General features: G+C 40.7%; 1 protein-coding gene across 1 annotated transcript; it reads right to left on the reverse strand.

The window, feature by feature from the left end:
* Positions 1 to 2,080: 2,080 nt before the first annotated feature.
* Positions 2,081 to 13,370, reverse strand: EPDR1 (ependymin related 1). Its single transcript, XM_010582799.1, has 3 exons — positions 13,273 to 13,370; positions 5,815 to 6,023; positions 2,081 to 2,928 (listed from the first exon to the last, which is right to left on the reverse strand). Exons 1-3 carry the CDS (start codon positions 13,368 to 13,370, stop codon positions 2,738 to 2,740), a joined length of 498 nt encoding a protein of 165 aa, XP_010581101.1. The 3' UTR covers positions 2,081 to 2,737.
* Positions 13,371 to 15,677: the final 2,307 nt, after the last annotated feature.

A 15,677-nucleotide genomic window follows, 5' to 3' on the forward strand; every position in this document is an offset into this window, starting at 1 on the left:
TTTAAATAAAACAATGTTGTGTTTCTACACATCCTGCTTTCAGCGAAGCCTCCAAGCAGAAATACAAAAATATGGCAGGCAGATCTATGTTTGCACTATTTCTGTCCCAGCTGAAACCAGGAAGTACTGGAAATCTCACAAAACCAGCTTTGTCTCACAGGCTATCCCAGCTCCCAGGTTCTGTCACAGTTACCCAATAGAATACAATGTAACTCATGTCCGTAGCAATTTATTATTAATTTTCCACTAGGGAACTGTGATAAACAAATTCCCCAGACTATCAGACATATCAGAATCCCGTTTTTACTTTACTGTGACAGCACACTATGTGGCTACTTTAAAGTCCTTTCATGCTCATTCTTACTGAGTCATTGGCATTTTCACATAAAGACAAAATGTCTCTTGTGGTACATGATAACAAAAACTATTTTGTGCTTCATATTTGGTTCATGGCTAATTTAAAAAATGTATTCCAAAAATTTGTTGTTTGACATCTCTTTGACAACTCTATTAAATTTGCAGAGCATAAATACAAAGACAACAGCATTGTTTTAGAAATACATATTTAGCCATATAAAATTGTCCTGTATGTCATGGCAACATTTTTAAAGCACTTCTGTGTACCAGACTTTTGCAAATTCATATTTAAAGGAACATTAATGTTATTGCTAGAAATGATATCAGTCAGCAAAACATAATACAAACACCCTGATTACTCAGCTATCTGCTCTACCACAACAAAGTCATCCCAAATGATACAGTACCACAGCTTCATGTTTGCTAGCCAGATTTATTATATTTTCCAGTTTCTAACAAGACACAGATATTAAGAAATGCATGTTAATCATTGCCCTAATGAGAACAATATGCAGTTAGCATTTAGGTTGTCACAAAAAATACAGAAGGCGAGTACAGACTAAATGCACTCTAAATTCAAGGAAACCCAATCCTTCTTTCCACTAGCATGTTTCAGTGAAATGGTCATGTCTGAGAGAAAATTTTTAATGAACTACCTAAATTTTAGCAGGTATGTGTATATGCTTTCATTAGGCACATGGCAAAGTAAAATGCCATTCTGACCACAACTGTGAAAGCAAAATAACCACTGTACCACTTGCTTACGTACAAAAAGCTATGAGCATATAAAGCACCAAAAGCCTGCCCAGCATCTCTCCTCCAGAGACACCAAACTTCCCAGTGTTGCACTGTTTTCAGCCAGATAATTTCTGGAGCAAGTAACTACCCAACATGTGTAAGAGGACAAGAATCTGGCTTTAAACATATTTGCAAATAATAAATAAAATGCATGCCTAGACTTACAGAATAGGCCAATTAATTTCATTTAGAAAAAAGCACAACACCCATCACCATTCCACACTTCTGAGGGCCTGAAGGTGCATGAAGATTTGGTCTGAATTTTCTAAAGCAAAATATGTGCGCTTCCTGCGCTTTTTTGGTTAGTTATTTATCCCCCTTAAGGAAACTTTTGCTCTGCCCACCAGAAAAGGATGCAGAGATAATAAGGTTTGAGATGCTGATGGAACAGCAAATAAGGCAGGCATTAATGGAGTGGGTGCAAAATAAAGCAAGATTGTCATTTCTGCTTAGATTGCAGTGCCTTGCAGCCACACCGCACAGAGGACATCTAAAAACTCTCCTTCTCCTTCCCATTCCTCCTCCCACCTCCCCACGCTAGTCACGCAGCTCCATCTTTCATTCCATCCAGATCACCAGGCACTGTCTGGACGCTGATTTAGCCTTTACTAATTATGCACTAAGAATGGCTTTTTTTTCACTTCTGCCTGGAATTATAAAGGTGTTTCCATACTCTGTGAGTAAGGACTTTTGAAAACAGTCACAAAATATTAAAGCTGTCTAGAGTGCAGTACCTTTTAATCTCTTTGCATAGGTCAAAACTAGTATTGCCTTGAAAAGTGGGTGCTAAAGTAAAATATGACTGAAAAATGTCTCATTGCACCCTACTGGAACACTTCACCAAAAGTGTTGCAAATGCAAGAAAACTTTGGCTTAGTTTTTGGGGGTGTACCTCTCCCTCCTTCCCTTCCTTTCATGCCATTCTCCCAAGAAACAGACAAGTATTTTTTGCATGTTAGCTAGCATTACATGAATAAAGCTACTCCAGTTTCTTTTCAGAAAGAAAAAAAATCAGCTCAAACATTAGACTACCAGCTTCCTGAAGGGCAGAAAGAAAAAAAACACAAAGCAAACCAAAACTGAGATAATGAATTTCCATACTTTTGATGTTCATTTTTTAAAACAGGGTATTTTTCAGTTAGGGATGAGGTCTTACTCAGGACATACTTCCCTTTCCCTGAAGTCCCCAGAAGTAACAACAACAACAAAATCTAGCTTTTCCTTCTAGATGTTACCATTATTGCAGTCTTCTTATGCTTTGTCTTCTTGAAAAAATAAATAATGAAACCTTTCCAAAAGGAAAATCAGCCACAGCTTAAATAAATAGCATCTATAAATACTATCTTAGTGGTAACTATATAGTATTGTAAGTGCATCACTGAACAGATTAATATGATGAAAGAGATCTTCTGTGTTACATATTTTACTCAGTTAAATGTTTATGCTCTCCTTCAAGTGAAAACTTACAATTCCCCAAAGAGCAACAATAAGCTTGAAAAATCAGGTTAGACGTCAGCAGCTGGCTATTAATAACCATCCTCTTGGCTAATATTTGTTTGCCCGGGGCAGCCAGTGTCCATAATCAGCATTCATCTTTCATCTTCCTCATCTGGGCTGTCTGGCAGGTGCTGGGTGGGGTAAACACAGAGGGGTCAGCAATGCCCAGCTGTAGATCAAAAAAGCGAGTGGAGGTTGTCACGCTGTAGTTCTTCGTGTAGGTTTCCTGTACTGGGTAACAGTCTTTGACTGTGTAAACACCGACCCAGGATTCCACTGTAACCAAGCAGAAATGTGACTACTTTAGATAACAAGAATGAATGAATGTGTCACAATGATGTCAGTCAAAAAAATGGCCATTTCTCAAGCAAAGCCTACAGGCTTGAACTGCCCATAGTCCTGTCCATATGCATGGCAACACCAAGAAAGGCCACAAAACTGGTATAATTTAGACACTGCAATGATGTTAAACCTGAACATGTTGGTGTTAGGCACATTTCAAATCATGATACCGTCATGGCATTGGTATGCCACCTTTCAAGTATACCTCTACTGAAGGACTGTCACTTCTGCTCAGTCCCAAATATAGTTGTGTTCTGCACAAGTCTGATTTCTCTCATGCCACTTTCATGTCAGCACTTACTCACTTCACCAGTAAAGCAATGAAATGTTGTGTTTTCCCAGAAGGCAAATTTTGGTGCCATCACCTTGGGTAGCACCGGGACATTTTACCTTACACTCTGTCCTTGACAAGTTGAAAGGTGTGATTACTGAAAACCTGTGGTCCATTTCACAATGTTGTCCCTCAACACAGCCTTTGACACTCTAAACCACTTAGTCGTGTCCCCCCCCCCCCAAACTATGTGGGACATCCGATTCCTTCCCATGCACAGGAAGTTCTGCGCTCACCTACCCAAGGAAGCACTTGCCCTCTGCTGTGCTGGGGACTTCTCTGCACCAGAACTGACAGCCACACCGTCTTGCTTCCACAGCTTTTGGTCCTTTATAATCTTAGCTGTCATTCTTACACTGATGATACTCATCACATCTTTAATCCAAATAAACACGACCTTGCTTCATCTTTTTCCATCTTAGTCTCTCAAGCACAGAGGGTTTGCCTCATTAGAAGAGGAACATTCCCAAATACAACTCCAGTGCTTCCATTACTTCTTTTAATTTATTCCTTCTGTTTACCGTAATCTACTCATATCATCATTATCATGTTAATATTTTTAATTCCTATTCCTCTCAAACTTTTCTACTGGTTCATTAATTATTTCAAGACTACACTCAATGCTGATCTCCTCCACGTATGTGATGTAGCAAGTCTGTCCCTTTTTTTAACTTTGGTTTAATTCCACAACATGCTTATCTCAGAGGTGTTCCCTCACTCTCTTTCCCCCTTGTCCTCTGCCATCACCTCTACTTTCACCACTATGCTATTTCTGTAGTCAGTAGCATCGAGGTGGTTTCCTTTGAATACCCTTCACTTTTAAATCTCTTTTACTAACCCCATGCACCTCTTCTGTGATCTTTCTTTACACCTTCCACTGTACATCACTTCATCCAGTTGTTATATGTATTTCAGATCTCTTGATAGCAGAAATTCATGAGATTAAAATACAAAATTACCTACTGTGATCATAAATCAGTTCCTCTGAGGGATGCCTGTAACAAATTTTTCCAGCCCCAAGGAGGTTTATTTTCTCTCACTCAGCAGCAAACATACTTATTTACTGTCCTTCCAGTATTGCGTCATATGCTATACCACAATCACATTATCAGAAATAGATAAGCTGTGACATGAAACACACATACAGTATCTAAAGAAAGGGTGGCAAGCTGAGCAATATTTGAACATACCTCTCCAGGGCATCCTAATATACCAAAACCATTCTGACCTCAATGAGTTGGGTTCTGAGTATCCAGAAATGGAGGCTTCTTTTCCTCAATAAGTCTTCTATCAGAATTTTGAATAAAAAATTCAGGTAAAATATGATGCTACCAAGGTAGCCTGTATCTCCACTGAAACCTTTATAATTTTAACGGAAATATAATTTCTAGAATTCAAGCCAACATTAGCTGAAAGGTGGATGGGTAGACAACTTTAAGACATTATTTTCATGAATGATCATACAGAAAAGCACTGGAGGTACAGGATAAAAATCACACATCATTAACTGAATGTATCTGGATATTAAGTTCCATAAAAGTTCCAAAAATATCGGATCTGAAAAACAAAATTTTTGCAGTAAGTGGCAATTTGTGTCTTGTAGAACAGCAGAGGTATATTGACCTAGTTACAGAGGTCTAACCATCTTATCCTTCATTTTCTACTTCATTCTTTCTACTTTTATTCAAGAAAGAAATATTTTCCCCTGGCTAAATGCTCAGCGTCATAACCAGCCTATATATTAGGTGTCTGTAACCATAAGTATTGCATGAGCTGAATAGTGCCATAAATTTCATGGGGGTTTTAAAATTATTTTTATAGTTGCCTGGGTCATCAGTAAACCATAGATGAAATTGAAGCCAATGTGCTAGTAAATTGCTATGCATCCAAAACCTAACATACTGTACCTTGGAAAATTCAGCCTACTTTCTTTTATGATCCAGGTGTTCAGCTGCCAAGTGCAGAACTAAGTCTTGCAAGCAGATGTTTCTTACTAGTGTAGTGGATAACAAAACTTAGGTGCATATTAAGGATGTCCATTGCTGCAGAACCATGTATTGGATGTATTCTGTGATAACATTTGATAGTTGTGTGTAGACACACAGTGACACCTGCTTTGTTTCTATTATGCATCCTCTAGTTTGAGTGTGCCCCTAATTATATTGCCAGTTCTTCTCTAGATATATTTTGGATACAGGCTGCTTGATTCAGATGCAAAATGATGCTGTTCCATGCCAAAATCTGTATGATATGAACTAAACCACAATCAAGTCCCTTGGACATACTTGATCCTGCTGAGATATAACACATTTTCTTAATGAAATACATTGATAATAAAATGATATGCTGTGCTCAGGATATATTTATTATTTCTTCCAGCAAACTTTATAGAAATATGGAAATCTGGGGTGAAACATGAGTAATTTTATTTTTCCCTGGGTAGCAGAGACAATGATTATTATTAAGATGAAACAAAAGCATGCACATACATTTCCTGGCTGGTTTTCTGTCAGACCATTCCTGTACCATAATTTCATCTCCAGGTCCCCCAATGTAGTACTGATCTTCATAAGTTGAATTGGCAGGAATATCATATGGATCCCATGGCTCTGTCAGAGCAATCTTCGAGCAAAGCTTTGTAACTTGTTCAATCTGAAACATCACTGCATCTTTGTAGAGCAATATATACTCAAAGAATCTGAAACATTAAAAAAAAGCAGTTACATATATACAGTCTTTTTCTATACTAAGCAAGAAGCATTGCTGATAAGTAAGCTTGCCATTGACTTCTCAGTATAAGACCATTTTCACTTGCATTAAACTTTGCCAAACTTCGAGAAAGGCTAACCAGTTGGGCTGAAATTTCCCATGCTGAAAATTTGTCTCAGCTGACTCTTTCCAAAATAAATAAATCAGGCTGAACTGGTTCAGCCATTTCTGAGAACAACAGAACAACTTTTCTGAGAACAACTAAGAGAAAAACATGTTGTTAGTCCTAGTTTTGGTTTGGTTTTTAATAACTGTTTCATTAAAAAGCTCTAGTGCCTCCATGTTTTGGAGAAAGGACTTGAAATTTGGCAGGGGAAAAGTTTTTATTAAAAGTTGCCCAGATTTGGCTAAATTATAAGCCTTTGAAAAAATCTGCTTGCATAGGCTGGATAGATTCAGTTCCCCATGAATGTGGTAGAGCCTTTCTCTGTGCTGGTTAGATGTAGCATCTGCCATCCTCACAGATGCTCCTCCATGGCAACCCATGTAGCTTAGTGGGACATGTTGGTGAAGGGGGAAGTACCTGGTCCCAAGTGCAGAACTGAGAGGCTCTCCCTCCTAACAGCAAAGTTTCTCTCTGGAAGCACCAGACTCAAGAAGCAGTGAAAAGAGAAAGCGGAGGAGCAAAATAGTAAGGCAGAGATAAGGAGAGGTGTGGAGATCAATGAGCTTGAGAGGCCAGAAGGTGAGGTCAACAAAACGGATAGTTAATAAGGATTTGAAAACAATCTTCTATAGAATATGAAGTGACCAAGCCCTGCTCTTAGGAGAGATGATAAACCTTTTCATGGACATTTTCATCTAGTTACTAGTTATAGTAGTTGGGTCTACCACAAACACTGTGACTTTGCTTCCATACCTATAAAAAGGAAGTGGTATGGTTCTTGCCTTATAACAGGGGACAGAAACAGAAAGAAACTGAAATCAAAATTATCAGAAGTATGAGCTGATTTTGAATACACAACCAGAAACACCAGAAGCTTAACTTCTCCAGGGTACTTAGTATTATCAATCAGATGATGAGTTGTTCAAAGTACAACTCAAAGCATCCTCATGTGTGTGCTGCACCTTTTGCAAAGCAGAGCCAGCAGCCACTCTCTAAACCCCCCCAAACTGTGCACTCATTGTTAAGAGGCTCCCTGTGAATATCTCAGCTCAAGTATTTGGCTACAGTCTACTGTTATGCAGTGACTCTAGAGAAAAGGAAGGGATGGTATTAATTACCACAAACACCTTCATCTTGCCTATCTGTAATAGTGCCTCTTTCCACCTGTAATTTCTTGCTTCATTCACGATGCTGCCTCCATTTCCTGCAAAAAAAAAAAAAAAAAAGGCTGGGGTGTCCTTTGGACAGTGGTGACTTCCACTTCACAAACCTGGTGCTAGACCCTAACAGTATTCATCCTGTGCCATCAGCAAGACGGGAAGCTGGTGGAAAACAGTGCATAATCCATGTAATTAGAGATGATGCACAAAAGCAAGAGGGGACCTTCTCTGTGGTATTTCCCAACTCCTGCATGTTTCTCTTTGCAGTTCTCACATTCTTTTGGGGAGGATGTGAAGTTTACATACAAGACGGCTGACAACAAAACAATTTACAGTTTTAATTGTTGCACTATACAATTGCATCAGACAGGAATGCTTCACCCACCACCGACACAAGCATTTAAAGGTTGCACTATGAGAAGTGTCTAAGCATGGTGAAAAACATCTGAGCAACATTCCCATCAATTCTTGAGAGGATCATTTATCCAGCATGTGTGGAAACACAGGCAAGCTAAATGGCATTAGCCAAACTGAATGGGGATGAAGGGTGTAAAAGGGGACAAGCAGGCTGGGGCATACCTCTCACGCATGACCTTGCACAACATGGGAAGTAGCTTGTCCCGCTTTCCCTGAGGGAGTCAGTCACCAGGAACTTCCCACACATTAACAAGACGCACACAGAGAGGCTGAGAAGCTGCAGGTTACATATTAGCTTCCCCGTGGTAAATTGTTCTCCTGCCCATATCTTAAAATATTCATGCTACTGTAATGACTCCTACCAAGCTAAACTCACCTGCCATTTTCTTAGTCAAAGGCAAAGTCTCCACAGTTGTGAGACGCTACTGAAGAATTCAGTATATATAAACTGGTACCTTATGTAAACCCAAGCCTCTGAGCACATAAGGACATACGTAACTTTTATATCACGTTCAGTCCAGAGAACCTACTCATAAAAACACTAAAATACACTTATTTATGTATTTGCAGCCAGGCTCTAATGACTCAACTACTGTTCAGCTGGCTGCCCAGTAGCTCCCATAAAAGTGGGATGGGGAATGCCTTACAGATGAGTCTATCAACATGTTTGAGATATTTGAGTAATAATACAGTCATTCTGTGAAAGAACAAAAAAGCAATATATTAGTGAAGCATTACAAACTACTGGGAATAAAATTTAAACAATTACATTTCTTTTTCTATTTTAAATTCTTACTTAAAACTTTTTTCAGACAGAATTTTATTCACATTTTTAACAATTTTTTTCACATTTTCTTTTTCCTTATCCTTTCCTTTCTAAATTACTTAATGGAATAAATATCTTTTGTTCTAAATTTTGTAACCTGTGAAACGATATCATTGTTTGAGGGACATGTGCCACCTTTACTCAAGTGAAACAGTAGTTCAAACTTCAGTCTGACAAATGCATGTATTTATTTAACTTCCAGCACATGGATAGCCTCTGTGACTTCAACAGATGGCCAGAACACTTGCAGAAGGAGGGCCACAACCCAAAAAAGCCTACTTTCTTGACTTTGCTATCTTCCATGCAGACAGCAAGATGTGCATTATGAAACAACAATGAAAAGAAGAATTAGAAAAATCCAAACAAATCAAACTCATCACCAAGCATCTCTCTAGCACCCATTCTGCAGAGCAAGAGGCTCCACCACCTACACTTTTGGTTCTGGGAGAAGCAGAGTGAACATATGTGGAACAGACACAAGTCGTACGATTCGATGTGCTGCTGGGATGAAGTCAGCAGCTGTGGTGGCACACACACAAGACGAGAACTGCAGAGAGTGTGGCTCTACTCACTGTGCATGGCAGCCCTGGGTAAGCAGTGAACATGATTTACACTGTCATTATTCAACCCGGATGTACCTCACATTCAAGTTTTAAAGAGAATTGCTCCTGTGTATCCTGGAAATAGCAAGCAAAGAAACCTAAGATTACATAGAATCTGAGTTTAACTGCATATGAAAGGTGAATGGTTGTTTTATAAAGAGAACTATTTACCAGCCAAAATTAATAACAAAATGTGCATGAATATAAAAATAACAATCTAGCATATTTTAAAGCAAAATATTTTAAAATAATTTCCTCTTTTTTTTTTTTTTTTTTTTTTAACTGGCCAAGTTCTAAGTATACTGCCTCTATTTGTTTTAGGTGCCTGAGATTTCATTGGCTGCTTGAGGGGAAGCACAGAGTCCTGAAGATAGGTCTTGGCAAAGAAACAGAAGAGGAAATGATTTTTAATTAGTTTGTTTTTTCAGAAGAAGTAACATATTTGCAGACTGTGCACACCTCTAATATTATTTTAATAATAATTTCATTCCTTAAACTTCCAACTTCAAGGAAGCCCCAACCTGTTCACTGGGCACCTTCAAACAGATTTGGAGAAGTTACTTGGAGAAGTTACTCTATTTGCCTGACTGAGATTATTTCCCTTCCTTTCCTATCCTATTCCATCCTACCCTGTCCTATCCTTCACACCCTTTGTACACTATGCCCTTAACGGGACTCTCTCATGGTCCTTAATAATCCCCTTGTCTGTGCCTGAAAATGGATAAATTCCAGCATATAAAGACACACACATGTTTTTCGCTCCTATGCTTTAAAGAATTTCTTAACACTGGACCATATCCTGTGCAAATAATTCCATTGACTTTGCTGGAAATAATCATGTCAGACAGGTAGGATACACACTGCGTTCAGTACTCTCTTCTCCTGAGCTAAGGAAAGTATTTTTCTGAATAAGAGCTCAACTGAATTCAATGCAAGGGCAGAATACCGTGCCCACACAATCATGAGGCGAAGCACTTGCATTGAGGACACACTGCGAGGAGTGGTTGTGCATCCAAATACCATCCTACCTCTGAGATTTGTCCTGAAATTTGGGGACATAGTTAAAGGTGCCTCCCAGGAGGCAGCCCAGAAAACATACAGACAGACTCTTGGACTCTTGTAAATGACTGAAACCAATAAACTTACCTAATGACTTGTCTTTTGAATGGATTATTGTTCTGTATGTTATTAATGCAAGTCTAAACAATGAATTATTTTTTAATATTTGTCAGAAAAAAAAGTCATTAGACTCAAGACCATGCTACCAGCTCTGTTTCAGGTACTCAGTCTGCACTGAGTCCTGCCAAAAACTGCCCGGTGCTGAAATCCTTCCCAGCTGTCAGTCCTGAAGCATGCGAGCCTGCCCGTCACTTAACATGTCCGCATGACTCCCTTCTGCACTTCTGAAGGCTCCCTCGTGATCGTCAAACCTAGAAGGAAGGAGCTGCTTGCTGTCCAATTGCCTTCGTAGTGAGTCAGAGGAGTAGAGGTGCTGGCAGTGGCATGCCAAGAGCCACGTGATGTATCAAGGCACATTAGACAAGGTCACTTGCTAGAGAGAAGCAAAATAATGGTCTGAGGCTGAGACTGGGTAAAAGAAATTCCTTGTGTGCTAAATTGGGCTCTGCATCATTTCACTCTGTGGCTTTGGACAAGTAACTTACAGTACTGGAGCCTTAAAATGCCATTCTTGTTATTTATTGGTGTAGCACTGAAGAGACACTAATCAGGGATCAAGAATCAGTTGGGCAAGGCATTATATTAATAAAGAACGAAACGACAGTTCCTACCCCAGAAAACAATGAAACAATGGTTCTTGTAAAACAGACTTTCCTTTCCTGCAAAGGCATATGAGGTGTCATGCATCCAGGGCTTTAACCTGTTGATTCAGTTTTCCCAGCTGCAGCTATTGTATCCTTAAAACTCCCACTTGCATTAGCCAGGACTTATGTATATTACTTAGTAAGTATTATAAAGCAATTGAAAAATGAAAGCAAAATTTTATGTATGATTTGTATTAGAGCAATTGCATTACACAGCAGGGATCAGTATTTCCTATTTAAGATATCAAGTTGAGGTCACTGCAATTATTCCAAAGCTAGTTTTGCTTCACCTTTTGAGATTAACTGAAAGCTTGAAGCATCTGTCTGCCTTTGTGGTATTACTTAATTCTTTGCCAGTTCTGTTTGTAAAAAGGCATTTTTAAACACTGTGAAAAAAGTTAGAAATGCTTCTAACTAGAAGAAATTTCACTAAAAATATCCTAAACAAATTCTCTGTTTGAGTGTGCATGGACAGATACATCCAAATATGTAATTCTTGAGTTATCTTGTATCCTCTTGATAACATACTCCACAACAATACCACTATTTTTTTATTTCTTTGTTATTGAAGAAAGAGGTACTGGGAGAATGGGAACCTTTACTAGAAGGATGACTACAAAACCTCATCTTCTCAGCTCTTCAGATTAAGAACATTTTCAAGGGAGCAAAGCTGCCAAGCAGACACGCAGACAGTTGATAAACACTCATCAGGTCAAGAATATTCATCTGCTTTTGGAAAGCCCTGGTGAGCTCATTTCAAAACTGAGAAGCATTCGTTTTTCAGTATATTTCTGGGAACTCCTTTCCTCTTTCCCATGAAGTTTTCGGTAATTTCAGACTTGTGTTTTTCTTCTGGTGTATCAGACCTCAACAACAACAGTAATTTACCATATTTGATCTCACATGTTTGGCAGTGGTGCTGGACTATGGTATATTGTACAAACACAGTATTGTGCAAATACGTGACAGTAAATGTAATCTGATACTGTGTGAAAGCAGTATTTTTTAGTCTGAATTAAATCACTCACAGATTGTAAAGGCCTTTTTTTATTTTCAAGGCGACCAAGCTCCCTGCATCAAGTATCTAATTAGCACGGTATATGAGGAACTTTGACAGCACTACTAGTTTTCAAAGCAGAGAGAATTAGGCAGCTTAAGTCCTGTTAATTATGAAGTTCATGTAGAAAGAAAACCTTTCAATATAGGAAACAAAAGCTGGAAATTCAAAGCTACAACAGCTAAAGGATGACATTTTTTTGTGACTTTAATTATGAAACTCAATAAAAAAATTATGCAATGTCATATTCTTTTAATTGTTTTCCCTTGAATTAGATTAACTACTTTGGCAAATAGTAAGGGAAATCAAATTCATCAGCAAGAAAGCCATTTCCCTTGCTGTCTCTTTTTCACTTTTTGACACACCATAATAATCAGTCTGATCCACCAAGTTGCACCCCTGAGAACAACGCATTCTAATTGAAGTTGAAATTCAGGAAAACAATAAAGCATTGTGTTTAAGGGAGTTGTGTTTTGCAAGAGGCTAAAAGATGCACTGTCCTTAATAGACAGCATCAGTGTGTTTCCATAAGTAATGGTATATTTGTGAATTGGAGCCCTCGACAAACAACAGAATAGCTCAAAAGGAAAGGAATGGAAGATGTGGACAGAATACCGTAATGCTTTCCAATGAATCAATGGAATCACCTCCAAGGGAATATGGTATATACTAGTAGAACCACATGATACCAAATTATACTTGAGGTCAGACATTATTTTCCTGTTCTGGGTTTGTAAAAAAGTCTAGTAGAGTGAGGCCTTGCTGCCCTGAGTAGGTTAATAATAATAAAGGTTACTGGAAAATCACAGCAGGGCTTAGAGGAGACCAAAAAGAATGAGGAAGGCCAGAACTCGCCTCTCAATGTATACTAAAGACCTGAGGAAGGACAGAAGAATAAGGAGGGAAATGACAGAGGTATGTTATGATTTATCTATTGTATTTCTTATCCTCTGTGCTATATACAGAAGGGAAGTAAATAACTTAATAGAAAGAATGGATGCTCAAAACTGAGACACAGAAATGCTCTTTTGAGCATGCAATTATATTAAGGCACTCTATGAGCTTGGAAAAAAGTAAGAAAAAGGAAGCAGAAATTTAACATGTAGAGAGCACCAGAAAAATAATGGTTACAGTGACTGAGAGTATCTCCAGAAAGAAAAAAAACACCAAACACATAAAAGACACACCTGTTTTTAATTTTATTGCTAGAGAGCCACCGGAAGCCCACAGCTCTCCCAACAGCGGCTGACAGGACCTGGGCCAGGCCAGGAGCAACGTTGGCCATGCCCCCTGCCACGTCTAAAAGAAGCCCTTAGGCAGTACTAGCGACCAGGGCATGGCGCGGCAGTTGGCGCACAGGAAGGGTGCCAAAGCTCTGCCAGCTCGACCAGGGAGCAACGGTACCCACCTGGCAGAAGACCATGGCCTCTGTAAGCTCTGCACCCACCACGAGTGACCCAGCTGCCCAGAGCGAGCTCCAGTGGGAAGATGCCGCCACCCCAGTGCCGGGCTGCAGGCTGTGCCCCACTCTTACGCCGGGATGGGACGACAGCAGTGAGCACACCGTGGGAGGCATGCCCAGGGAGAGGAACTCCTCCGCTTAGTGACAGGGCTTGGGGAGGAGCCAAGTGGGTTGAGGAGTATCAGGGAGTGCGCCCGAGACAGAGACTACCAGAATCACCCCCTACCTTCCCTGGGACAGGCATGGCAGGCAGGCAGGATGTGTGATATGGAGGATTCCCTATCCTCTCTCTGCCTGGCTGAACGAGGTGACTCAAGGGATAGGGGACAATGGCGACAAGCAGGCTGCAGCAGCAAGCGCAGGTACGAGGCTCTGCAAGTGGAACCGCACAATGACGAGGACGATGGCTCATCCAGCTTGGAGGTGTCGCTGAGGTTAAGTCGGCCTACGCCCTGTGTCAAAACTGCTTCCATAAAGAAAAAAATGGGTCACTGTCATAGGAGACTCCTTCTGAAGGGACCAGAAGGCCCCGTATGCAGACTGGACCCACTTCTTAGGAAAGTCTGATGTCTCCCTGGGGCCCAGGCTGAAGATGTGAAGAGAAAGCTTCCTACCCTGATACGGCCCTCAGATTATTATCCATTATTGATTTTTCAGGGAAGCAGCGATGAAGTTGCAACAAGAAGTACAAGGGCAATCAAGAGAGACTTCGGGGCTTTGGGATGACTGGTTAAGGGATCAGGAGCACAGGTAGTGTTCTCCTCTAGCCTTCCAGTTGCAAGGAATGATGAGGGAAGAAACAGGAAGAGCCAGCAGATCAATACCTGGCTCCGAGCCTGGTGTCACCAGCAGAATTTGGGGTTTTTTGATCATGGGTTGGTTTACATGACACCGGGTCTGCTGGCAACAGTTGGGGTGCACCTGTCTCAAAGGGGGGAAAGGATCTTTGCACAGGAGTTAGCAGGGCTCATTGAAAGAGCTTTAGACTCTATGTGAAGGGGGAAAGGAAGAAAACCAGGCTTGCCAGAGATAAGCCTGGGGTTGGCACGCTAATGTTTGAGGGACGGTGTGCCAGCAAGGTCCTTTGCTCTGCCATCTCAGTGGAGGTAGGGGATGGAGATCCATGAGGCAGCAAAGATGCAAGGGTTATTGTGTTGGAAACCGTGGAAGCACCTCAGAATGGTCACATAGGAATTAGGGCTTCTCCCCCCAAAAAGCTGGTGGGATCAATAGTCCAACTAAAGTGCATCTACACCAATGCATGCAGCATGAGCAACACACAGGAGGAGCTGGAAGCCATTGTGCAGCAGGAAAACTATGATATACTTGCCGTCACAGAAACATGGTGGGATGACTCGCACAACTGGAGTGTTGCAATGAACAGGTATAAACTCTTCAGAAGGGATAGGCAAGGAAGGAGAGGCAGTGGGGTAGCCCTGTATGTTAGGGCGTGTTTTGATTGTTGAGAGCTTGATGATAGTGATGATGGGGTTGAGTTTTTATGGGTAAGAATCAAGGGGAAGGCCAACAAGGCAGATATCATGGTGGGAGTCTGCTATAGACCACCCAACCAGAATGAAGAGGCAGACGGAATATTCTATAAGCAGCTGGGAGAAGTCTCACAATCGCTAGCCCTTGTTCTCATGGGGGACTTCAACTTACTGGATGTCTGCTGGAGTGTGTGGAAGATAACTTCCTCACACAGCTAGTGAGGGAGCCAACTAGGGAAGGAGTCCCACTGGACCTGTTGTTTGCAAATAGAGAATGACTTGTGGGTGATGTGATGGTTGGAGGCTGTCTTGGGCATAGCGATCACAAAATGAAAGAGTTTTCGATTCTTGGAGAAGTAAGGAGAGGGGTCAGCAGAACAGCTACCTTGGAGAATGGAGGGCAGAATTTGGCCTGTTTAGGAACCTGGTTGACAGGGTCCCTTGGGAGACAGTCCTGAAGGACAAAGGAATCATGCAGTCATAGAATCATTAAGGTTGGAAAAGTCCTTTAAGATCATCGAGTCCAACCATCAACCATGCCCGCTAAACCATATCCTGAAGTGTCTTGTCTATGCGCTTTTTGAATACCTCCAGGGATGGTGACTCAACCACTTCCCTGGGCAGCCTGTTCCAATGCCTG

The sequence above is a fragment of the Haliaeetus leucocephalus genome, unplaced genomic scaffold (genome assembly GCF_000737465.1).
Source record: "Haliaeetus leucocephalus isolate CR32 unplaced genomic scaffold, Haliaeetus_leucocephalus-4.0 Scaffold83, whole genome shotgun sequence".
Lineage (NCBI taxonomy): Eukaryota > Metazoa > Chordata > Aves > Accipitriformes > Accipitridae > Haliaeetus > Haliaeetus leucocephalus.

What these genes read in the sequence shown, in the direction of transcription:
- EPDR1 (XM_010582799.1), bottom strand. Translation starts at nt 13,370, where the DNA reads ATGGCCAACGTTGCTCCTGGCCTGGCCCAGGTCCTGTCAGCCGCTGTT. An exon ending in AGCAATAAAATTAAAAACAG is followed by an intron (nt 6,024 to 13,272) that starts GTGTGTCTTTTA and finishes TTAATGTTTCAG; the next exon opens with ATTCTTTGAGTATATATTGC. An exon ending in CAGAAAACCAGCCAGGAAAT is followed by an intron (nt 2,929 to 5,814) that starts GTATGTGCATGC and finishes GCTTGGTTACAG; the next exon opens with TGGAATCCTGGGTCGGTGTT.